Below are 24,645 nucleotides of genomic sequence, written 5' to 3' on the forward strand. Positions count from 1 at the left end.
ACGATTGTCCCCAATGGCCCAAAGTGTCATGGAGTTAGAGGAAGACCAGCATTTAAGGGGGAATTTGTGGTGTTTGTTCTCCAGCTGATGGGTGGAGCGGTAGGATTGTGTGGGGGTGCTCTCAGTCTCTCAAGCTCTCTGGCTTCTATCTACTCCTAGTGCCGAGGGACAAGGAAGACCAGGCAGGGAGCAAAGCAGGCTGGGAAACAGGGCAACCATTGTCAGAGAAGAGCGGAGAGGCTTGTTGGTTTCTTGCTGGTTCCGTGACTCTAGGGGATTAGGCTGTTTTTCTGTGGGGAACTAGGTCACTGCCCAGGTGATTAACCTGGAAGGGAGGTAAAGAAGGGGGCTTAATTAGGGGATTAGTCGGGGAGAGGAAAAGCAGGGCACTGATGCTGAAGGAGGCTGCTAATCTTCCTAGGTGGGCTAGCACCTAGAGAAAGGTAGTTGGTTAGGGGACGGGAAGGGTGACATTGGACACTGGGATGATAGAATGTACAATGGGCATGGTTGTCCCCTTCTCCTGCTTGTTCCAAGTACCAGTCACTCACTACTGTCCTGCCCAGGCAGGTCTGGCTAACAGGGAGAGATAATCGATCCTTTAAAAGGAATATATAGGATAGCATGCACGGTCTACCACTATGGTCTTCCTTCACAGCCCCTCTATAGCTCCCCAGTCTTCCTATTCATGTGTCAATTATCTGAAGTTCCGAGTGTGTGTGTATCTGTGTGTATGTGTGCTTATGTCTGTGTGTGTGTCTGTGTGTGTGTGTGTGTGTGTGTGTGTGCACATGCGTGCACGTGTGTGCCCTGGGGAGAGAGTGTCTGCTTCTGCTTCCTATTGCTTTTCTGTCTATCATAGCAGGGCCATGGTTCACCGAGATGAGGAAATTCCTGGTGGTTCCTGACAGTGAACAGACAAAGGAGAACTGAGCAAGACCAGGCCCTTGCTGAGTTCATAGAGCAGGGAGCCCTGGAGCAGGAGTTTGGATTCGTGGGTAGGTATTAGATTGAGGGCTGGACTCCAATGCTGAGAGAGATCGAGTGACCATCTCTGCTGTGACCACCCCTCTGTCCTCCCATGCCCACTGTCCCCTGCCCGGGGCTGCTTGTGCATCAGCCTCTTTACAGGGTGCTCACACATCTCTGGTCACATACCAGTGTGGTGGTCACCATCTCTTCAAACCACTTGGACTGGGCCTGGTTGTAGAGGTCCACACAGCGCATGAGGTCATCTCCTGGGGAAAGCCAACAGCCACCATCAAGTCCTGTCACATGCCAGCCTGTCTCCACTCTGGATGCCCTTCTCTTCCTGTGCCCATGGTCGTGCCTGTTCCTCTCCCAGAGTCTCAGTGGTCATTGCAAAGTCAGGGAATGAAGGGGGAAGAAGAGAAGGGAGTGGGTAACAGAAGGGGGAAAACCCCAGGGACATGTCACAGAGTGCTATCTGAGCTCGAATGAAGACCCCAGGAGCTCGGGTTCTCAGGAAGAGATTGCACGTGACCCTGGGTGCCAAGGTACACATCTGGAATCTCAGCACTTGGCAACCTTCCATTTTATAACAGCAATCTGAACACACAACCACTACAGCTCCACGGCTAACATACTACTTCCTGAAATGACATGTGTATTTCAAACTTTTTAACAAATTAGACTAGAACTATGAGGTAACCACACAATATTAGTAAGGATGCTGGCACCCAAGACCCTTGCTATGCAAATCTCGGTTCACCAAAGGCATCAAGTGACCCTGGGAACTGGTGACAAGTGCAGGCCGTCAGGATGTGCCCTAGACCTGCTGAACCAGAAGCCAACTTTCCCCCAGACCTACGGTGAGGAACATGTCAGAGGAGCAGACACCGACGTGCACAGCTCTGTATAAATGAGGCTCTGGTGAGAATGGAGCAGCATGGTCTCTGCTTCTGCTGGGAGAAGCTTATGAGCCAACCCCCAGAGCCAAGTGACTCACTCTAATAGATCAACAAGCAATTCTAGGAATTCTCAGAGTTGAATGCAGCCATTTGAATGGATTCAGAGTCACTGTTACTCATGTGCCTTCTGGTGGGAAAGTGGAGGAAAACGAAGAGGCTTGTCCATATAACTCCAGACCAGCTCCAAATCCTTAGGCCCTGACCACAGATAAACCACGAGCCCTGTGCTTTGGAGAACAGCTGTGCTAAGTGCTTTCTTCATTTCCTTCCTGTCCAAAGCCAATGACTACTCCTTGGTTCAAGGTACATTAGTCAGAGGGAAGCGCATAGATGCATCTCTCCCTGGATTGCCACCACGATGTCTCCTGCTCCAAGGTGGGTGCAGCATGCTGCCCTATGAACACTCACTGTGAGGCTCCTGGTGCCCTACATGTCCGTCCTGATTTTGAGAACATGTTTCAGGAAGATTTGCATGATGGAGGAGAGTTATCTGTCTATGTTACTTTTATTGGTTAATTAATAAAGAAAACTGTCTTGGCCCTTTAAGAGAACAGAAAATTAGGTAGGTGGAGTAGACAGAACAGAATGCTGGGTAGCAGGAGTGGGGAGACGCTTCAGGCAGTCACCATATGCAGTCGCCATGCTTCTCCTCTCCGAGATGGATACAGGTTAAGATCTCTCCTGGTAAGCCACACCTCGTGGTGCTATATAAATTACTAAATATGGGTTAAAGCAAGATATGAGAATCAACCAATAAAAAGCTACAGATAACAGGCCAGGGGCCAGGCAGTATTTAAATGAATACAGTTTCTGTGTAATTATTTTGGGTAAAGCTAGCCGGGTGGCCGGACACAGCCTGCTGCTCCATCTACAGATTGGCGCCCAACGTGGGGCCCAAACCCACGACCCTGAGATTAAGAGTCTCATGCTGTACCGACCAGCACCTGAGAGTGGTGTGGGGAAGGCTGCTTCCTTTCCATGGCAGCCCAGGAGACAGAGACTGGGCCCTTCCTCAGGGAGTGGGTCCTGGAGCCCGAATGCCAGGCTGCCTCGCTCCACCAAGGAGGCTGCATGACTCTGGGTGCCAACTAAGCAGCCCATGCCTCACTTGCCTCACCATGAAACAGGTATGACAGTTGCAGCTTTAAAGAGTCATTGTGGCAGGGCAGCGGTGGCACATGCCCTTAATCCCATCTCTGCCAAGTGGGAGGCAGAGGCAGTGGATCTCTATGAGTTCAAGGCCAGCCTGGTCTACAGAGTGAGTTCCAGGACAGCCAAGGCTAAATAGAGAAATGCTATCTCGAAAAACAAAACAAAACAAAACAAAACAACAACAACAACAAAAGTCATCTTGAAGAGGAGCAACATGCTTGGAATAAAGATTAGGCAGATAGCAAGATACTCTTCATGGCAGAGGTGATGACTTGAAGTCAGAGCCCCTGTCTGCCCCCAGATCCAGACATTCTTCCTCCCAGGAGCATTGTGAGAGATGGGGGAGGAGAAGAAAAGAAACAGAGGGAAGAAATGTCAGTGCTTCCTTCCAGGTGGAGGCCTCCCCAAGTCAATCCTCCTCGAACACAGACCCGGTAGAGAGAAGGCCACTGTACAGAGAACTGGCAACAGAAACCAGACAAGGAAAAAAAAAACAAAAGCAATCAAGCAAACAAACAAACAAAAACCCCCAAAACATCAAAACAAAACAACAAAACCCAAGCACAAAAACCTTAATTTTTTTCTCCAAAGAACAAAAGTAAAAGACAAACAATAACCATAGGAAAATATTTGCAAGTTGGGATGACCAGGAGTGACTCTCCTTAACACACACCTGACCTGTCAATCAGTCACTAAGAATGACACAGCATTCAACAAGGATTTGAGTTCTGGGGCAGGGGGTTGGAGTAATAGTATATATATTTACCAGCACACAGGTGATTTCAAGTTTGTTACTAGGCAGTGCTGACAAGAATTTGAGGAAGAGGTATTCACAGGTGTTAACCATGGAGCCCTATCTGGAAAGCAATCTGGAAATATCTGTCAAAATGAATCAAACCTTCTGACCCAGCATCTTCATTCTCTCCGTGAGGACCTGATCTTCCATATGCAGAGAGATAAAGTCCCACTAGCAAACACAGTATCCCTGGTCCGGGGCGAGCACTCAGAAACAATCTCTAAGTCCTACAGTCTATCAAAGGAACGGTGAAAGAAATCTGGATACAATCCTGGGGCCTGGGGCTGCAGCCCGGTGGGAATACTTGCCTAGTATGTGTAAGGCCTCGAGTTCTCTCACGGGCTCCACAATAAAACATCTCAATAAAAATAAAAGTGTCCGATGCGCATGAATAGATGTATAAAGAGGTATAGCGGGAATGAGATAGGGGCTATTTCTAAGACACATTAATTGAAAAACAAGATCAAAGATAGAGTATAGCATGATCCAGGTTATATGAATTAAGAGAGTGATTTGGGGATTATTTCTGGTGAATAACACGCTCTTGTGCACGGGTAAAAATATGCTGCTGTTGCTGTATAGCTTCGTTTTGTAAGTTAATACATTAATTTGAATATATGTTTTCCCTCTTTGGGTCCCCTCCCCATTTACAATGAACATGCCAGGAATTTATGAAAATGTTTCTGGACCCAGGATGTGTATCTAATTTTTGTCAACTTATTTCTATTGCACTTTATTTCATAGCATCTAAGGTGGCTACTTCATTCTAGAATGATACAAATTGTAGCCGGTTCATCAGAAATCAAGAAGCAGGATATTATCTAAAGCTATCCTTGCATGGGGAAGACTCGGCATCTTTGAGAAGGTTGTTTTCTTGTCTCTAAGAGCCTTTATCTTGTTGCCTTGTGCAGCAGCTAATTGTCACCACTAGGTGGCAGCAGAAACCCGCTCACTGGAGCAATATGGGCAAATTCTGAAATAAGGATGCTTTTAAAACGGAATGCTGGCTTCTGTCCTCAGGGCAGGAGCTCACTTCCACAGTATAACTAACTTCCTGGGGAAGTGGAGCATCTTGGATAGACGGGTTGGAGGTTGCACTCTTCAAACAGGGACAGTACCCTGAGCTCTTGGTGCATGGCGAAATCTATCTCTGGACCTACATCCAGGGCTTAGACAAACCCAAAGGCCATGGAAGGGACAGCATGAGCTGGACAGCCCTCACTGCAACCTTGGAGTAGCTTATCTGCTTCCTTCCTCTTTAATTGAGATCCTTGGACATGGGGCAGGAAGGAGGCACAAGGGACACTTCAAGAGGGAAGATGGGAAGTGGGAAGGACCACACCACTGGAATGGGAGCCTGACCAGAAGACCTGTCCCTTCCCTCTGCACTAGTATTACTAGGACACTGCTGGGCTCACCAGCCTGCGTGGACTTCCGTCGTGCCTTCTTGATGTCCTCCTCAGTCTTGTTGCTCAACTTGATCTCCAGCTGCTGGGTCTTCATCTCCAGGTCTTTCTGCCGCTCTGTGAGGGCTTTGCGAGCCTGAGGGGAGGGGAGCCAAGCCCAGAGAAGCTGTTCATAAAGCTGCAGCAAGGTTTCAGGGTTCCACCACCCGCCTACCTATGCCCATCTTCTCTGCTCATATGAATGAGGGTACCCTGGCATGGAGGAGCCAGAGGGCTGACTCCTTAGCTGGGTTTTTTTTCTTCACCTGCCGTCTTCCAGCCATGTCTGCATGTGGCTTTGTTAGTCCCTAAGCAGGCTGCTTCCAGAGCGTGTGATTCTAAAACCACTGACTCTGAGCTGGAGAGATGGCTCAGCAGTTAAGGACACCTGTTCTTGCAGCTGACCCAGGGGTTGAGTCCTAGCACCCACTTGGTGGCTTACCATCACCCCTTAACCGTAGTTCTAGAGGATTCAATGCCCTCTTCTAACTTCCAAGGGCACCAGACAAGCAGGTAGTGCACAGATATGCATTTGAGCAGAACACTCATACAAATAAATAAATATAATTAAAAAATGTATAATGATTAAAAAGTCCACTGTCTCTCAAGGGCTGGTAGGGACCATAAAGGTCACCTGCAGTTACCTCCTAGCAGTGCACAACAGGCTGTGGGTACTTATCTCACGGCCTCAGCCCTTAGTGTGCCTGCATCATCATCATCATCATCATCATCATCATCATCATCATCATCATCACCATCACCATGATCACCATGATCATCATCATCATCATCACCATCATCATCATCATCATCATCATCATCACCATCATCATCACCACCACCACCACCACCACCACCACCACCACCACCACCACCACCATCATCCTCATCAGCACCACCACTACCATCATCCACTCTCAGCCTTTGGTGGAGGTGTGACCACATCTTGGGTACCTGCCGTGGTTTGCCACTCCTGTTCTATAGGACACTCAGGCCACTGGGGAGATTGTCTGTTCCTCAAGGGCTGGCTACCAGCAGCCCTGCCTCCCATGGTATGGCCACCCACAGGAAGGTGATTCTTTGCACATCTGGGAGGGCAGATTAGTTCATGGAACACCAGGAGGTGAGGCCCAGACACAGTAGCCATGTAAAGTAGCTGCGGCCCATCTGACTTGGTGCCCACGGAAACAGGGGTTGCCTTGCCCCATGTGGCCATCACAACTTCCAATTCATCCGCAGCTTCTCCTTGCTCCCACTTGCCCTTGGGAGAGTCATCTGAGTGTCCTGGAGTAGCAAGTCCTGCCTGCCGAATGGAGAGGTAAGGGGTTCCTTGGACTCCCACCACCACCCCAGAGCATCAAGGACAAAAGTTTCTGCTGGGACACCCACAGCTGGTTTCTGTTCTAGAGGTCCCCAGCTGTTCACCAGGTACCCTGGCCTCTCACCTTCTCTACCGAGGCATAGCGGCTGGCCAGCTGCTTGCGGAGGTCAGCAATGTGGTGGTCACACTTTTTCATGTCCTTCTTGAAGTTCTCACGGAAGTTCATGAGTGGTTTCTCCACCTCGCTGTGGAGCTGTGGAGGAAGGTTGAGAGGGTGTGCTCAGTACCAAGGCATTAACTGGGCAGGGTGGAAGAAGCCAGGCCCTGGGGCAGTGACCTGGATGGCTAGACCATGCAGAGAAGGCTAAGGAGAGGAGCATCTTTAACAGCTGTTTGCAATGCCCCTTTAGCTCACAGATGGCATAGCTATGTGCTGAGAGGGGAGCCCAGAATTTTCCAATTCTCCCATTTAGCTCACTGCTGCCTTTTCTTGACTTTATGGCAGCTTTTTCTCTTTCTGAAGTTTCATCTTTAACACTTGGTAGCTTGAAGTAAGTACGTTGTACAGTGACTAAGTCACACGAAAGAACCCTCGCATGGGTACTCTCACCTGTGTTTCATGATATGTAGTTGTCTAGTATAGCTTTGTTGGTGTGTCCTCTTCTCTTGCCCTTTTCAAATTGGGACCCTTTGGGGGCTAGACCATGCCACCTGCTTGTGACTGCTGTGTGAAGTAACTGGCAAGGCTGCCCATCACTCAGGTGATCGGAGGTCATTTCTGTTTGTTGCCCATCTGCTTCAGGCCTGGGGTACAAAGAGGACCGGGGCCTGCTCAGATGTCCAGGAAGCTGTGGCAGGGGCTGTCAGGAGGCCCTTAGGGAAGGGCCTGACGACTGTCCTGAGCGGTACTAAAGGGAGCAGGTGCACTTCCTGTCCCCACCCTGGTCAACTGTCCTCGTGTTCCTTCTGAGGACCTGAGAAAGAGTCCTCTGCAGTGAGAACTGGTGGCATCTAGTTTTAAATCACCCTCTCCTTCCCCACCACGCATAACACTCTCTTGAGATTTCTTTTAAGATATTTGTTTTGATGGTAAGCAAGACGTGTTTATTTTTGCAAGAATGAGGATCTGCTCAGACAAGAGGGCAGCCTAGTACTCTCCCATATTCTATGCCCAACTAGGAGCTTGCCAGCCCCACCCAGACTCAGCCTTCTGTAACTCCACCACGTCAGTCCCTTGGGGACCCTCAACATGACCCACATGTCCCATCAGTGTCTGTGGCTAGCCAGCACTGTCTCCCAAACAGATGATTCCCAGTTCTGGGGTTCTGTAGCCTTTTGTCTCCCTTTCAGCTTAGTTTTTTTGGGACACACGATCTTTTTTCTAGAGATCACCCAAGACTTGAGGGTTCTTATCTTAACCCCCAGTGTCATAAGCTGTGGGTTGTGCCCCCTAATGGGGACATAAAACTGGAAGTAGGACTTACACATACTTAGAAACAGTGCAAGGTTTATGAACATGCAACAAATAAAAGCCAATTCAAAATCAAAAGGTGATGAACCTAAGCTGTCCGTGTCACGTGACTGCATAGAAGCCTTGGCTCTAAAAATGCATGGCACTTTGCACTGCACACACCCAGCACATCACACAACACCAATGAACACGGCCTAAAACATCTCAGCTGAAATTCGAGGTTATTGCTATGAACTGCAGTGTTTTTACTCCGCATACCAAGTTTTCTGTTCTGGAGATTTGAACTCAGTTCCTCACAATTGTGCATTATTGAGGGCTTTATTCATTGAGCTATTTCTCCAGCCCATATATTAAGGACTTCTTAAAAAAATGGTTTTCTTTAAAAAACAATGGTTTGGTGTCTTAAGATTCATTCTTAGCTCTGAAGGCTCTGCTTCAAGCATGGCATCAGTGAGCTCTCTCGAAGGTGTGTTTCTGGGAATGTGTGGCCAGTCTGGCCTGTACTAGATGGGCTGTCCCAATCCCTTCTTTTCACTTCACACATCCGAAGAGAAGAATTCCAAGCAGGAAGTGAGTTCAGCGACTGTCTGGTCCAGGCATTTCCAAGCGGTGAATGACTAGTTTTATGACATCAACTTCGTGGGTCAGGACCAGGTCTCTTGAGATAATAGGGACCCAACTTGGGGAGTAAAATATCAGGGTACATTTTAGGCAGGATAAAAGTAGGGTGTCATGAAGCATCTGTTTTGGCTACATACATGTGCATCACTGAGTGGGTATGGGGGTGGGTACGCACATACACTCGGTGAACACGTGAAATGCCTCCCGTGGTCACAGTCAGGGAAAATTAAAGCCACAGACCGGGTTGGAACTCTTCATTTCACACATGAAGAAAGTCACCCGCCCATGCCCGCCAAGCTTGTTCATGGCAGTGCTGGGCTCATGTGCATCCTCCGAAGTGCAGATCTGCCTGTGCTTGTGCTCCTACTGCATGGCCAGGTCTCCTTCCATCAGGAGGAACATGTCTATTCTCCCCGCTCTCACCGGTGCTAGGTCTAACTGTCTTCCAATAGAGCGACCTCATTTTTTGAGATTGCTGTTGCTATTAGCACTGGCTTGAGCTAGGAGACTGGCGAAGCTGGAGAGCTTGCCGTACGCAATCCCATTTCTTAAAAGGCTTTTACCCTCGACACTGAGCATTCGGATGGAGAAGAATTTCAATAAACCTTTTGGAGCTGACATCAAATAGACTCTGTGCCTCGGGAACCATATTCTTCTAGGCTGACAAATCAATCCTCAGAGTCCCCTTCCTCTTAAGAAAGGAGGCTACTGGGATAGCCTGGAGTCACCAACACACCCAGGCCAGAAGCAGCAGAATGGCGTAAAGTTTGTGCCTCGGGTTTGCAGTCCCCCCTCTCTATGAGCCATCCTTAGTCCTGGGGTCTGTGAGCTTGTGAACCTTGCTCAAAATGGCCTGAGCGTTTGGGAACTCAGCCTGCACCGCACCACTGGCATTCCCTGCAAGGGCAGGAGCTCCCTTGGGTTAGGGTTTCTCCTGTGTGTAATGCTGAAGATTGAACCCATTCGCTTCTTGTTGGTGGACTCCGCCCCCACCTTGTATGGGGAAAATAGCACTGTTGGGGGCTGGGACAAGAGGAGGGAGGCCTTGGAGGGAAGCTACTCATGAACCATGGCTTAAAAATAACCTACTGCTTCATCTGCAGCTCTGAAGGCAGCAATTCAGGGAGCTCCCTCCTCACGGGGGGTGGGGTGGGAGCTGCGATACCAATGTGCTGGGGAAGGGCTTGGCTGTATGCGGTGAGGGTGAGTGTGCTCTTATGAGCTGGGAATTCTCACTCACAGGGGGTACCAGGTCCATCTCAGGCACTCACCCACTTCAGAAGCCGGAAGCCAGAGCAGTAAGGCTCTCCCATGGTCTCAGCTATTCCCTCTTCTGTGTACATTGTACATGATAGATGGAGGGATGGGTAGAGCAACATATTCCTGTCCTTCAAGAGTGCACATGGCACGGGACCCTAAGGCAGGGAACTGACAAATGGGAACAGCATTGCAAAGAGCGGGCTAGCTAGCGGCAACCGTGGACGCCTTGGGAAGGAACAGTGTCTTGGAGGATACTACCTTCAAATGACAAAGTTGGAACTTAAACATGGAGGCTCTGGGTGTTCAAACACTTGAACAGATAGTACCTGGGGCTGTGGTGGTTGACGGGTGGTAGCAGGAAGTCAGAAGGAAGAGAGGGTCAGTCAAGATGGTAGGTGGCGTTCCTAAAGGCCTCCCTTTCTTTTTTTCTTTCCTTCCTTCCTTCCTTCCTTCCTTCCTTCCTTCCTTCCTTCCTTCCTTCCTTTTCTTTCTTTCTTGATTTTTGAGACAGGGTTTCTCTGTAGCTTTGGAGCCTGTCCTGGAACTAGCTCTTGTGGACCAGGCTGGCCTCAAACTCACAGAGATCCACCTGCCTCTGCCTCCCATGTACCTGCTAGTGGGCAGGCATGTCAGTCACACAGGCTTTAGTGTGAATGCTCACTGAGGTATTCAGGTTATCTCTCACTTAGAAGGAGCCAAGAGTCTGAGAGGAAATGTGGAGAGATAAGCCAGGGAGAAGAGACAATGTTCACTTGGAAGCGTGGAGAAATCTGGAGACAGAACAGAGCTGAAAGCCTGGGGGTGGGAGGAGATGACCAGCAAGCCCAGCAGCAGTGGTTCTCAACCTAAGGCTATGACCCTTTAATCCAGTTCCTCATGCTGTGGTGACTCCCATCCATAAAACTACTTTCATTGCTGCTTCACATCTGTAATTTTGGAACTGTTATGAATCATGATGTAAACATACATCTGTGATTTCTGGTGCTCTTAGGCAACTCCTGTGAAAGGGTCATTGGACCCCCAAAGGGGTCACAACCCCCACTGTTGCTCTGTTTACTCATTTCTTCTGGAGGTAGCGATTAAGCATCTCTTACAGGTGCTCAGTGTTGACCGTAGTGACGTGACCAGGACAGACTCATGCCTGAACTCAGAAAGTCCTGGTCCTAGTGTCTTTGGGATCAGATGGAAGTAGGGGGCATTCATAAATTCTGCAGCAACAAATCGGTTTTTAAAAATCTTCCCTTGGACATAGCCTAGTGTTACGGGCACAGAGCAGATCACATCTCAATCCATTCCTATGAAACCAACCAAGAGAGGCTGGGGTTCACTGAGTGAACTAGGAGGCATCCACTCTTACCACACAGACCACGAGATCCTGCCTTCCATGGCTCCTGAGAGCTCACTGTGAGCTGCTTATTAAATTAGCCATGACCAAAAAAGAAATTAAATGAACTCACATTGTAGTAAGTATTAATTATCACAAACCTAGACTTATATTTGAAAAGGTGATCCTTTCCCAACATCCACACCATGCTCTTATCTATGCTCTTGGTGCACACTTCTGGGCATTTCTGCTGCTGTCTGTTCAATGGAGACAGTGTCTAGGTGAGCTATGGGATTCTTCTCCCAGCTCTGTATTCAGGGATTTGGTGCCATGGAAAATGGCAAGCAATATAAGCTATAGAGAGTTGGTAACCAGTTATCAGCATGCTTTGGTCTAACTCTGGAGGGAGAGGAGGGTTACCTTGGCGGAGAACTTGAGATGAACTTCAGCCTCATCTGCCAGGCTCTTCTTCACTTGGGCCCATGCCTCTCCCAGGGATCTGCAAGAGGAAAAGGTTTGTTAGATTGCAATACAGGACAGCGAGGGCTCTGGTTCGAAGCCATGGCTCTTCCTAAGAAGGAACGGTGGTTCTAGGTTCCATATCTCATGGAAGTATAGAACATTCAAGATTGTGGGCTTGAATAATGAGACTAGACTCAGTCACCAAGGCCAAGGTAAACCAGCCTTACTTCTGGATCTAAGATAGCAAATATCTCAGTATCAGGAGAAATATCTGGAACCCAGAGGCACTCAAAGACTTGGGGGAGGTGTGAGAGGGTGGGAGTCTTTCCATAGCTTGTGTTGCAGTGGGGTTGACACCTGGCCATCACTGTCCCCAGTACCCTTTGATTCCCTCCACACCCTGGTTTGCTGCCGAGGGGACAAATATACGCTAAAAACTAAAGGAAGAAAACCAGAATTGTTTCTGAAGGCCCTTCCTTTGCAGCCAGCCCATAGGTCTCAGTCACTTGGCCTCCAGGAGAGGCACAGATGGTCCACTTGGGTCCGGGGACATCCCAGGTGCAGCCACACACTGGGAAGATTCTCCTAGCCATCTGCAGAGGCATGGCTTCTCTCTAGCAGATTCTGGATTGTGCACCCCACTGGGGCTCACAGTGCACACGCTAAACTCTACCATCCCTCTGTTCCAAAGAGACGCTCCAAACAGAAGGCATCTCCCAGAGTCCTGGGGACTTCTGAAGGCCCTGAGATACAGAATTCTTTATCTGGATCCTTTGGCCCTAAGGCCATTCTAAGCCAGGCCCCCGACTCCTTCTCCAGACCTCTCACGCAGCCAGCAGACTTTGTTTCATGCAAAAGCTCCTTGCCCTGGGGAATTTGTTAAAAGTTAGTGGCAAAAGCTGATCAGAAGACAGCCCCTGGGCAGAGCACTGGAGATGATGACACTTCCTGGTTCTGAGGCAGCAGCTAGTAGTAGTTCTGTCCTAGTGATCCAGTCCTGGCTGGTGACAGCACTAGCCTGGCCTTGGTGAGTGTGCATGAGAAACAATCAATTGAAAGAGTTTGGAAGAAGGAAGAGTATTGTCGGGGGTCCCATCAGAGAAAGACTAGGTGGGTCTGGGGCGACCATGCTGTGGGGCCTGGGATCTGGGAACCTGTGAGGAGAATGCACAGTCCTGAAGACCTGCATGGACCGGGCTCCCCCACCTCACTTCACAGTGGAACTGTCATGGCAGCTATATGAGTCAGGGGTGAGCAGAAGGTATCCCCTCAAACCATGTGCACCAGACTTCATCCGTGGCACGGCAGTGTGGGGACTCTTGGGGCCATAACAAAATGCTCGGGCTCCCTAAGCTGGCCATCTTCCGTGCAGTTGACATGTGGTGGCTTCTGTCACATGCGAGGGCAGTATGTAGGCACTCTGTAGGTGCTAGCCCTTGATCTTGGACCTCCCAGTCTTCAGAACCATAACTGATCTCTTTCCTGAATACATTATCCACTTACAGTGACACAGAAGGCTCTCAGACACAGCCACACGGAAAGGGCAGGCTTGTGAGCTGCAGGGGCATGGCTCTGTAGTTCACTAGGGAAAGGAGCCTGGGGCTTCCTACATATCAGGGGTGGGCTCCGCCACCGAGCTCCGTCGCTAGTCCTCAGGCAGCTGTTAGGAGATGATGTGGTGACAACTGGGTGTCACACGGCAAGAAGGAATCTTGACTATCACTTCCTAGTGGCACAGATGGTCACTTGGGTCCACTCCCATGGGATCTCAACACTGACCCTAACTTCCTACTGACAGCCAAGAAGCCATCGCCACCACATGCAAGAGTGCTGTCCTAGGAGCTGAGTGACATCCAGAGGGTCCTGGAAATACAGGAGTCTGCAAAGGCCCTGGGAGAGGTTGAGCCTCTTCCAACAGGGCGGCAAGCCTGCTGCCAGCGGAGCACATGGGGTAACTGGCTAGGGTCAGGCATGGTGGCCTGAGAATGTTAGCTCAAGGATATTGGGGGCAAAGTGGCACAATTCCCATCCTGGAAATGCTTTCAGCCTTACCTGCAGGACTGGCATGCCCCAGGCAGAAGAGTGTCACCCCTACCTTTCAAGATGGGCTCAGCCCCCCCCCCCATGCCTATGTCTCCTCTCCTCAGTATTCCAAAGAACTTCAAATGTACGGAACTACTGCACTTGGCCCTGCCAATATGTCTAAATGAATATATGTTAATTAAAAATAAATTTTAAATGTTTGGGGAAAAGCTATTCGAAATCCTCATTTGAAGATGGCATCTGATGAGAAAGAGATAAATAAACTGCCAGCTGAACCTGGATCTCAATGTGTAGTCTGAGGCATGCCAAACCACGGCACAGGCTCTTGGCAAAACTCCAGCCAAGAACGACCAACATTGCATGGCCTTTCCATACACGAGAGGGTTGAAGGCAGAGCGAGAAACCGAAGGCTGCTGCTTCACCAGCGTGCACACGTCTCGTGACATGGAAACTGGACAGCGTACCTAAGTTGCCAGATAGCTCAAGTGTCCCTTACCTGTTCTTGGGTTTCTGAGCTCTCGAATCCCTGCTCAACCTTCAAAATGCACTGGGCCAAATGTCTAGAGCTGCGCTGTGAGTGCAAGGTACAGCCCCACTGTGTTTTATGCCTGCCAGTGGAGCAGTAACGCGCTCACGCGTGCGCATGCACGCACACACAAACACACTCACACGTGAGGCAGGGATAGCTATACCTGAGCTTGTGTGGTTGACTGTGCTCGTGTGTGTGGCTCTGGCGTGAGGAGCAGGCTGCTTAGCTTAGGAGCATATGCTATGTGCTGGCAGGACAAAATGTCCCTGGCAGGAGCCCAAGCCGAGGGGGTGGAAGCAGGAAGGCTCCAGAGCTACAGAGTGATGCCAAGCACAGGGACCCACAGGAAACTGCTTTCTCTGGTGGCAGGGCTACTTCCCATGCACTTCCTGCCTTGTCCCAGGCTGAGGAGGCAGTAGGTGAGGCCAGGAGCCAGCTAACCATGTTCGTGTCTGGAGAGGGACACGGACCCTATCGGGTCATCCTGCGGCTGACTGGGAAGGAGATGGCCTGGTTTTAGTCAGCCCATAAGGAGCCCTAATCAAAGCCATATTCAACTGGCAAAAGTCTCCATCCCAGACAGACTCCAGCCACAAGGCAGATTACGGCCTATTCACCATCAGAGCTCCCTGCGGACCCCGCCTTCTTTCTTAGGGTCACCTCTGGAGGGTGGTGGGACAACAGAGGCAGCGTCTGAGGACCCTGTTGGTGCTAACTTCCCAGGAGCCTTGAACATTTTTCTTCTGAGGTGAAAATCAACTGTGATAAAATTATCCAATTTAAGGCGAGCTATGGAAAAGTGTCTACAACGTCCATGGTGGAGAATGGCCTACTCTTGATGGCTCCAAACTTTTCATCCCTGATCAGAAAGAAAATTTTGTCATTCCTCCCTCCCCTTAGCCTCCTGTCATGTCTTGAAACCCTGATGGAGGATAGGGGACAGGGTAGTAATTAAGGTTAGAGGGCAAAGCCCTGATCTAATAGGATTATTGACCTTGTAGGATCCACTCCCCAACCCCAATTTACACAGCGGATGGTATGTAAGCCCACAGTGATTTTTCAGCCATCTGTAAGCCCAGGGAGAGCCCATGCCAGACACCGACCCTACGGGAACCTTGACACTGAACTCCTAGTCTCTGGAACAGAGACAAAATAGAAGCCTTTTCTGTTCTTTTTCTTGACAGGGATCTCACTATATAGCCAGGTCGGCCTTAAACTCATGATCTTCCCATCTCTGCCTTCTGAGTGCTGGGATTGCGGATGTGTAAGCCTCCATGCACAGGCATGTTCTTACAGTTTAAGCGACTCAGTCTGTGAAATTTTGTTAGAGCAGCCTCAGCGCACACATACCCTGAATGGAAAGACGTGCCTACGATAAGTCTCACTCCTCACTTCCCTCTTTATCACTAGTCAGTGAGCTTTGCCTCTGTGGCTCTGCTTATTCTGGACACTACATATGAATGGGAGGATAGACTCTGTGACCCAAGCAGCTGTTTTTTTTTTTTACTTAGCATCGCGTTTTTGAGGTTCACCCATAATGTGGTGAGTCTCAGTATTCTATTCCTTTTTATGGGTGAATACTATCCCATTGTGCATCCATGAGTACCCACTGTGAGCACACCATGATTTGCATACCTGTTCACCCCCTGATGGAATTTGAGCCATTTCTACCTTTTGGTCTCTGAGCAGTACTACTTTGAACATGTTTGTTTGACTCCTTGTTTTTGACTCATTTGGGTATAAACCTCAGAAGGGGTGGCGGCATATACTACTTCTCTGATTATCTCTTGAGGAAGGCCATGCTATTTTGCACAGTGCCTGTGTCGTTTGACATGCCTCCCAGTGATCACGAGGGCCAGGGCTCTGAAGAGGGACGAGACGGCATCCATCCCTGCAGGATTTCTCCCACTGGAGATCCTTGCATGGCTGGGAGGGTTGGGAGTGTTCCTTAACCCCATCTGGACTGTCACCATAGGAGAGGGAGATGAGGCCTTGCCTGGGGCTCTCGAAAGCACTCTCAGAGGCTGGATAGGAAATTCTCAGACTTAGTTTCCCCCTGGAAGAAGGGGGACAGAGTTGGGCACCTAGAGGCTGCTGTTCAGCTACAGGTCACAGTGCAAAGGGGCTCTGATGTGCTCCAGCACCTAGGAGATTCAGGTCACTAAAAAAAATATTCAGGAGGGAGAAGCTAAAGTATGAATACATAGACTTCAGGTCATGAGTGCCCACTTTGGGTCAGGAGCACCAGTATTTTTGTTTGTTTATCTGAGATAGGATCTAGCTATGTAGCCCAGGTTGTCCCAAAATTCCTAATCCCCCATTCCTCAGTCAGCAGAGTGCTGAAATTTAGAGGCTAAAACACTTAATTATGAGTATTGTCTTAAATCATGAGTCTGAACCCTGAGCTGTGAAAACCCATCTTGAGCCATGGGTATCCACCTTGAGTTACCGGTCCCTGTCTAAGGCATGAGTGCCTACCTCGAGTCATGAGGATCTACCTTCGACTGTGAATGATTCAAAGGCACGGACCCCACAGTGAGCCAGACAGGCCTATAGCAATCTCTTTATCCAAAGTGGGCAGCATTGCTCGTAAGTGAGTAAGGATCCCTTTCTCTGTGTCCCTTCATCCTCCCCAGTCCCGCCACTCTTCTGCCAACTCACCCTTCCTCCTGGGCAGCCAGGGAGTTCTGAGAGAGCTTAGCCAGGTTCTTTGCATACTCCTCTTCAATCTTAATCCTGCAAAGAGAGAAACACCTGTGTACCTGCTCCGCAGTGTAGACCATAAGTTGGACACAGCACACTCTGCCATGCCTCAGTCTTGTAAAGAGACCCTCTAACATGTGAGTTCCCGAGCCTGTAGTGCTTGCTGCTCTGTTTACACAGGGGGAACTCACAGTGGCAAGTACCCAATAAAGGACTGGTTTGGACTCAGCTTCCCACTGCTGGCAGATGTCATCTGCACCACTCCAAGCACAAGGTTGGACAAGAGAGCCTTCCAGGAACAAGAGAAGCTTGGTACAGACTCCCAGGGATGCCCAGGATGTACCCAGCCCTTCCATCCCTTAGTTCCAGGTTCACACACTCCCAGATGGCCTCAGCCCACAGAAGCGAGAAGAGAACATCTTCCTCCACTTTCCCACCCACAATGCCTTCGATTGCAAAGCATTGCTAAGGGTGCATGTGTTTCCATGGAAACCAGGTAAGGTCCAGAGCTGCAATCCCATTGGATTTCCCCAGAGGGGAAAACCTTCAACACACCTCTAAGACAATTCTCTGGGGCACATTTTGTACAGCTAGGCATATCCATGTTATGTGGGCTGTCAACAGCACGTTCATGTCTTAAGAGGCTCTTGGGGCCATGGTGGGAGGTGGAGCTGTGCTATGATAAGCAGAGGTGGTCTGAAGGCAGGGCCCTAGACAGTCCTTCCAGCCTTCACTCAGAGAATAGAGGAGTCCTGGGACATGGAATCGCAGCATGTGCTTCTCACCTGCTAGGGTGCTGAAACCCAAAAGATGCAGGGACCCAGAGAGAGAGTGACTATTTGGACCTGCTAATGCCTCTGCACACCTGCTCACCCCTCACTTTCCCAAGTTTCTCGCTAACCCATCTCTGTCCTGCCTTTGCCTCCAGCCCCAATTATGCGGACCTCTACCCTGCAGCAACTTCATACCGGGGCCAAGATCTCCAGAAAGCGGATCTCATCATGCCACAAGGCCAAGTGCACATGCCAGGAGAGGGAGGTGCACATGCCATCTGCCTCCTGGGCCTCTGCTGTGAGCCAGCCTGTGTTATCTCCACCTCCTGCCCACTTCCCTCAGCCCAGCAAAGCTGCAAGTCCCAACCCCACAGCCTGATTTTCCTGCCTCAGATGGCTTCCCTGAGAGCTCCAAAGGCGGCCTGAGAAAGGTTCCAGGGATTTGAATTCCCTCCGCTGGTTCCCCAAGACCTCAGTGGCTGGAGATGACAGAAACCATTCATTTGCCAACAGGACATTGTTATGAGTGAAAACCATATGCACATTGAGGCTTCAGCTCCCGTTGCTTCCTATTTGTCTGCTTTATGCTTCTGTTTTCTTGCATCTGAACAAAGCAGCCTTCCAATTTCCTACTAGTTTAATGGGTCATAACATAAAGATTTGATTATACAAATGGAAAATAGGCCTCCTAAGGAAAAAAAAAAACGGGCTTTAAACATGCCAAAGCATTATTACCCAATTACTAGTGTGATAACAAAGAAATACTTTGAAAAAGTTCTTTGTTATTTGCAATGAATCTTTCCAGCAAGTCTTGGAAACACTAGCTGGAAAGTTGAGCATATGTTTGTGAAAAAATGTATTGATGGGGGTGTGTAGGCACGCAGGTGTGTGGGTATACAGATGTAGGGGTGTGTAAGTATGCAAGTGTGTGGTGTGTAAATGTACAGATGTGTGTGTGATGTGGCTGTGCACCAAACAAATGTATAGATGTGCAGACATGTATGAATGTATGAATGCACAGGCATGTGGGTGTGTAGGTACATGGGTGTGTAGGTATAGGTGCACAAGTGTGTAGGTATGCAAAAGCATGCCTGTGCAGATGTCTGTACATGGAAGTGTGTGAGTGTGTAGGTGCACGGATGTGTAGCTATCTGTGCACAGGGATGTGGGTATGCAGATACTTGGGAGTGTAGGTGTGATGTGTGGGTACCCAGGGTGTATGAACATATAGGTGTGTGGGCATGCAGATATGCCAGTGCATAGGTATGCAGTCACATGGTATGGAGTACATGGGGATGTGGGTGTGTAGGCACACAGGTATACAGGGATAGGGTAAGATGTAGGGGTGTGTGGGAGTACAGGTGCCCAGATGAATAGTTGTATGGGGATCTGATACATGGCTATGTAGGTACACAGATATTTCTGTGTTGGGGCATGTAGAGGCCAGAATGTGTGGGTATGCAGACGTGTATATGAGCAGGTGTGAGGGTGTACAGGTGCATTTGTGCATGGGTGATGTGGGATTCCCATCTGTATGCTGTGAATATCATTAGTTAATAAAGCAACTGCTTTGGGCCTCTAGAAGAGCTATAGGGAAACAGAGCTAGGTGGAGAAAACTAAACTGAATGCTGGGAGAAAGGAGGTGGAGTCAGAGAGAAGCCATATAGCCCTGCCAGAGATGGACACTGGAACTTTAGCTGGTAAGCCACAGCCATGTGGTGATACAGAGATTAATAGAAATTGGTTAAATTAATATGTAAGAGTTAGCCAATAAGAAGCTAGAGCTAATGGGCCAAGCCATGATTTAATTAATACAGTTTCTGTGTGATTATTTCAGGGCTAATTGGCCAGGAACAAACAAGAGGCCCCTCCTTCTACACATAAGTCTGCATGTTATGCAAGAATATAAAACAAGAGAGACAGAGAGGAGAAAGATAGAGAGGGGACTTCTCTGCAGCTCTTCATATATTCCATGAGCTGAATTTATAGGATTTTCATCTATGACCCAAGTTCTTCAGGTACGGGGCTATTAGAATCCCTAGAGGCAGGGGTGATATGGGAGGGCAGTTCTATATCCCTTGGCCTGGGAAATGTTTTAGTTTAAAAAAATGGCCTGGAAGGACAGGAGTGGCACACAGTTTGAGTCTCAGCACTCAGGAGGCAGAGCAGGTGGAACTCTGAGTTCAAGGCCAGCCTGGTCTATAGAGTGAGTTCCAAGTCAGTCAGGGCTACACAGTGAGACTTTGTCTTAAGAGAAAAAGAAGACCTGGAAGGTAAGGGACAGCTTCAAATGAGGGTAAAGGAATGGAGCGGCAAGTCAGGGGACAGTGGGGAAGAGTGGAGACTGTGGCAAACAGGACCTGTGCTCCTTCCGTGGACAGCAGCTACTCAACTCCAGCCAGTTGTTGCACAGGGGCTGTGCAGGCATCGAGATACCAAGCATCCAGGATTCAATGCAATGTATGTGTGTGTGTGTGTGTGTGTGTGTGTGTGTCTCAATACATATATCGAGGCCTCATGTAGCCCAGATAAGTCATATTATACAACTGAGAATGACCTTGAACTCCTGACCTCCTTCTTTCAATTCTTAAAAGCTACCAAAATTTTTAGATATTGGTTCAAATCTTTAGAAACACTATACATGTCTACATCACATATCTGCTGACCACATCTGTCCTAGGGCTAAACATGACCAGCTATCCACTCCCCTGGGGTCCAGGGTTCAGAGTGGGCCTGGTGGTGGCCAGCTCCAGGGCTGCATGGGCATTAGTCTCACCTTTCCCGGATGAACTCAGACATCTCTTTCTGCATCTGCTTGCCTTTCAGTTGCTTCTGCAGCAGCAGTTCAAACCCAGCCACCGTGCCATTGCCTTGTGGGTCCTTCTTATCCGCCTGGGAAGAAACAAAAGCCCAGTCATCTGGGAGCAGACTGTGTCCTGCGTTTCTAGGATCCCTTCCAGATCATTGCCAGAGAGCCACTGCAGCTTACGGAAACCCCTCTCACTGGGAAGAGCTTCATGGGCCCTCTTCCCTGTCCTGACCATAGTGACACTTTCTTCAGCAACACTGACCCAAGACATACCACTAACACCTGTCCATACAGGGAGATTACCATCACGCCCTCCTGAGGCTTCTCTATCTATATCCATCATCCCCTCCTGAGGCTTCTCTATCTCCACCATGCCTGCCTGAGGCTTCTCTATCTCCACCTTGCCTGCCTGAGGCCTCTCTATGGATGCTTAAGGTGTGCTCACTTCATGCTGTGGATGCTACATCTTGATAGAAAGGCAAGGAAGTCACCCCAATGACTAAACCCAAACCTGCTTCCCTTGGGGGTAAACAGGCTGAACGACTCATTGGCTTTAAGAAAAACGAACAAGAACAGTGTGCTCCAAAGACTGTGCCATCGAGGAGATGTTTCTGCTAAGAGGAAAATGCTTTGACAGTCAGAAGAGGAAAACCACCGAGGGACCAGGAGCCAGAGTTCAGGTTAAGGTGAGAACTCTTAGCTAATCGTGGCAGTGTAGACCTGTGATCCCAACCCCTGGGAAACAGATGCACAGGTGGCCAGGCGGTTTCAACATAACCCAAACTAGCAAAAGAAGGACATCCCCAGGATGCCAGTGAACAACAGGCAGGATCACAGGCTCTGCCCAGCTCCACGAGTTTCTTGTCTCCCCTCTAGGACATGCCCTGGTCCCTAAAGCCCTAAGGATGACGTCCACACACCCGACAGCCACTCTTTATTTCTGCAGCTGTCACCCACTCTTCCTGGTCCACTCACGTGCCTCTCACCCTCCATTCCCATCTGCAACAGGCACAGCATAGGTTACACCCAAGTCTTCCTTAAAACTCCTTCAGCGCCTCCCTACTTCAGACAGCAAAGACACGACTCCCTTCAGGCCTCCAGAATCTTCCCGTCTCCTTACTGCATACACGTCTCTCTCCTGGGTCATCTCAGTGCCCAAAGCTCCCATGTCCTCTGCAGACCTCTATCTCACAAGCAGGACTGCTCTAGTAGCAGGTCTGCTCTACAGGGGCAAGCAGGAGGCTTTGGGTGCTTTCTAAGGGGTGCAGGATTTGGGATAAAAAAAACACTAGCCAGGCAGTGGTGGCACACGCCTTTAATCCCAGCACTCGGGAGCCAGAGGCAGACGGATCTCTGTGAGTTCGAGGTCAGCCTGGTCTACAAGAGCTAGCTCCAGGACAGGCTCTAAAACCACAGAGAAAGCCTGTCTCGAAAACCCCCCCCCCCAAAAAAAAGAAAGAAAAAAACACTTTGGGCTAGTATTTAGCAAATCTAAAAAGAGGGCAGATAATCCATTCTGTGCCACGGTGAGAAGAGGTTTTATTTATTGATTGTTCCTTGGGGTCTTCCCGAAAGTGCCTTGTACAGATTCAGTCGTTTTCCACAGACAGCCGAGGTGTCGTGACCCCTCACCACTCTGACTGCAGAAGGGTCTGTGTCCCTGCAACTTCAAAACGCAAATGCTCTGGGCTAGCTCTGGCATCCTTGACGTATGGGACTGTGCATACACATTAAGGCATCATTTTAGCGGTGGGAAAATATACATAATGTGAGATTTATTGTGTCGTCATTGTTTCTAAGTGCATACAGAGTTTAGTGACACTAAGAGTATTGAGACGACTGAGGTGGTGACATTCTGCCATCCATCTTCAATAGAAACTTCTCATCTTGCCACAGACAACTCTGGACCCACTAAGCAACACACAAGGACTTGAGAGCCGTGGGTGCTGAAAGAGACAGTTTGTACATCCCTGTACCCGACTTCCTTATGACTCGGATGGGAAAAGCAACACGCCAAGAGGCTGAGAGTGTCCCCAAGGCCACTCACAGTGGTGTCGAGCAGGCCTGAAGCTCAGGTTTCTTTATTAAAAGTAATTCTAGTCTCCTGCCTCCATCCAGCCCTGGAGGGAGCTGTCTCTCAGCTTTCTGGCATTCTGGTTGTGGTTTCCATGTTACAGTGCAGGAAAACCACACAGATTTCCTGGGACTGCCAGAATGATCCAGAATCCAGCAAAAGTCCTGTCTGAGATGCCAAACTGGACACAACCACACTTTGCAGCTTCAACAGGAAAGGCCCCTTCCGCCCTTCCCGGGTGTATGCTGCTGTTGGGGTCACAGTGGAGAGAAACTGAGGCAGGACTCACCCAGAAGTAGTCGCAATAGCTCCACTCAGTCGGCTTGAGCAGCTGCTGTTCAGGCATTGTGTCTGGGTGAGGGAACGTCACACAGTTGATCTGCAGAGAAAGAGAATGCTGTCGCTGCTGGATCAAGTGGCCAGAGCACAAAGGACACCTCCCCACGGCCACTTTGGTGGAATGTACTCAGCAATCTTCGCTTGTGACAGCAGCCAGTGGGTACTTTCAATAGGAGGCAACCGGCCCCCACACCCATCCTAGAGGCTACGAAGAGGGAAAGCTGTCTGGTGAGAATTTAATTGGATCTATCACAATTGTAAATGCCTAGATCTTGCGACCCAGCTGCCGTGCTTCTGAGAGACCGTGCTACAGATGTAACTGCCCATGTGTGCAGGGATGTATGTGCCTGGTATCTACCACACACTGGCTATGCCGGTAAAGGCTGGACCAGAGCCACACTGTCCAACAGGAGGGGAGTTTGTAAGGAAAGTCTGAGAGGAGTCAGGAATGGTGGTACCATTTGCAGCCCCAGCACCCAGGAAGGAGAGGCAGAAGGCTAGCGACCTTATAAGACACAGTACCACGTATAATGAATGTGTACGTGAAAAACAAATCAGTGCTACAGCAATAGAGTTCTCCCACACTGATGAGGAACAGTACCTGGATGCGCTGCTAAGGGGTGAATGCATTTGAGTGCACAGCAATACACAGATGACATGTAGAATGGTTTTAGTACCACAGTGTGCTCTATTTGTATGAAGAAGTGGGGTAATATCAGTGTGTTTGGTATGTCCTGTGTGGGATCATACTGGAATCCAGCAGCTAAATCTGAATTTGTTTCTAAGAAGAACCAAGGATAGGGTTGACTTAGAAGCACCTGGGGGTCGGGGATGAGAGGTTATACTGAGATGCCTGTGGTATGAACATCCACAGTTTAAACATATAATCCAGGGTGCAGGCTTGGGGCTGGCCCTAAGGATGGAGAATGTGGTGTGGAAGTTTCTGGGCGCTTAAAGCTATTGTTTCTCCCAGCTGTGTTTGTGATCCTCCCTAGCAGCCTCAGCTTTGTGGGAGTGGCTTGTCCCTTTGTGGGAGTGGCTTGTCCCCTTTTGTGGGAGGGGCTTGTCCCCTTTTGTGGGAGTGGCTTGTCCCCCCCTTTGTGGGAGTGGCTTTGCTGCTTTTCTGATGGTTGCAATTCCCCAGCCTCACACCAAGGCATATTCCTTCAACCTCTCCCCACAGACCAGTCATCTGTGAAAGTGAGGAGTTCTGGTGCTGAAAGGGTGAGCTAACCAGGAACCCACAGGGGGTGGCAGATTGTCTTCAAGCTCTGACCTAGGAGGGTCACGCAAACAGCCAGGTACCCCTGTGACACAGAATCTACAACCAGGGCAGGAGGGAAACAGCCTGTGTCTTGGGTAGGGGCTACAGGCTGTGGACACATATCACATGGGCAGATTCAGATTCCTGCTCCATGTCACCAGACTATGAGCTGATTCTAGGTTAGCCAGAGATTGGGGTTTGAATGTCAATTGTCTCAAGCTTTCAGTGATGACAATTGTTTGAGTTTAAAATTAAAAACAAAAACAAATGCTATGGCCAACCAGAAAACCCCCCTGTCAGCTGGATCAGACCCTGGGACCTCTGACT

General features: G+C 49.4%; 1 protein-coding gene across 3 annotated transcripts in view; it reads right to left on the reverse strand.

Annotated features, from left to right (window-relative positions):
• The window catches only part of Gas7 (growth arrest specific 7), a 233,891-nt gene that overhangs the window by 1,058 nt on the left and 208,188 nt on the right, over positions 1-24,645 (reverse strand). For all 3 annotated transcript variants that reach the window (XM_038328544.1, XM_038328546.1, XM_038328545.1), the window contains 7 exons: positions 23,005-23,094; positions 20,609-20,724; positions 17,017-17,091; positions 11,742-11,820; positions 6,770-6,898; positions 5,298-5,421; positions 1,159-1,238 (listed from right to left, as the gene is read on the reverse strand). In XM_038328544.1, coding sequence (XP_038184472.1) covers positions 1,159-1,238; positions 5,298-5,421; positions 6,770-6,898; positions 11,742-11,820; positions 17,017-17,091; positions 20,609-20,724; positions 23,005-23,094 — 693 coding nt within the window. The remainder of the gene's footprint in view (positions 1-1,158; positions 1,239-5,297; positions 5,422-6,769; positions 6,899-11,741; positions 11,821-17,016; positions 17,092-20,608; positions 20,725-23,004; positions 23,095-24,645) is intronic.

The sequence above is a fragment of the Arvicola amphibius genome, chromosome 4 (genome assembly GCF_903992535.2).
Source record: "Arvicola amphibius chromosome 4, mArvAmp1.2, whole genome shotgun sequence".
In the NCBI taxonomy this organism is placed as follows: domain Eukaryota; kingdom Metazoa; phylum Chordata; class Mammalia; order Rodentia; family Cricetidae; genus Arvicola; species Arvicola amphibius.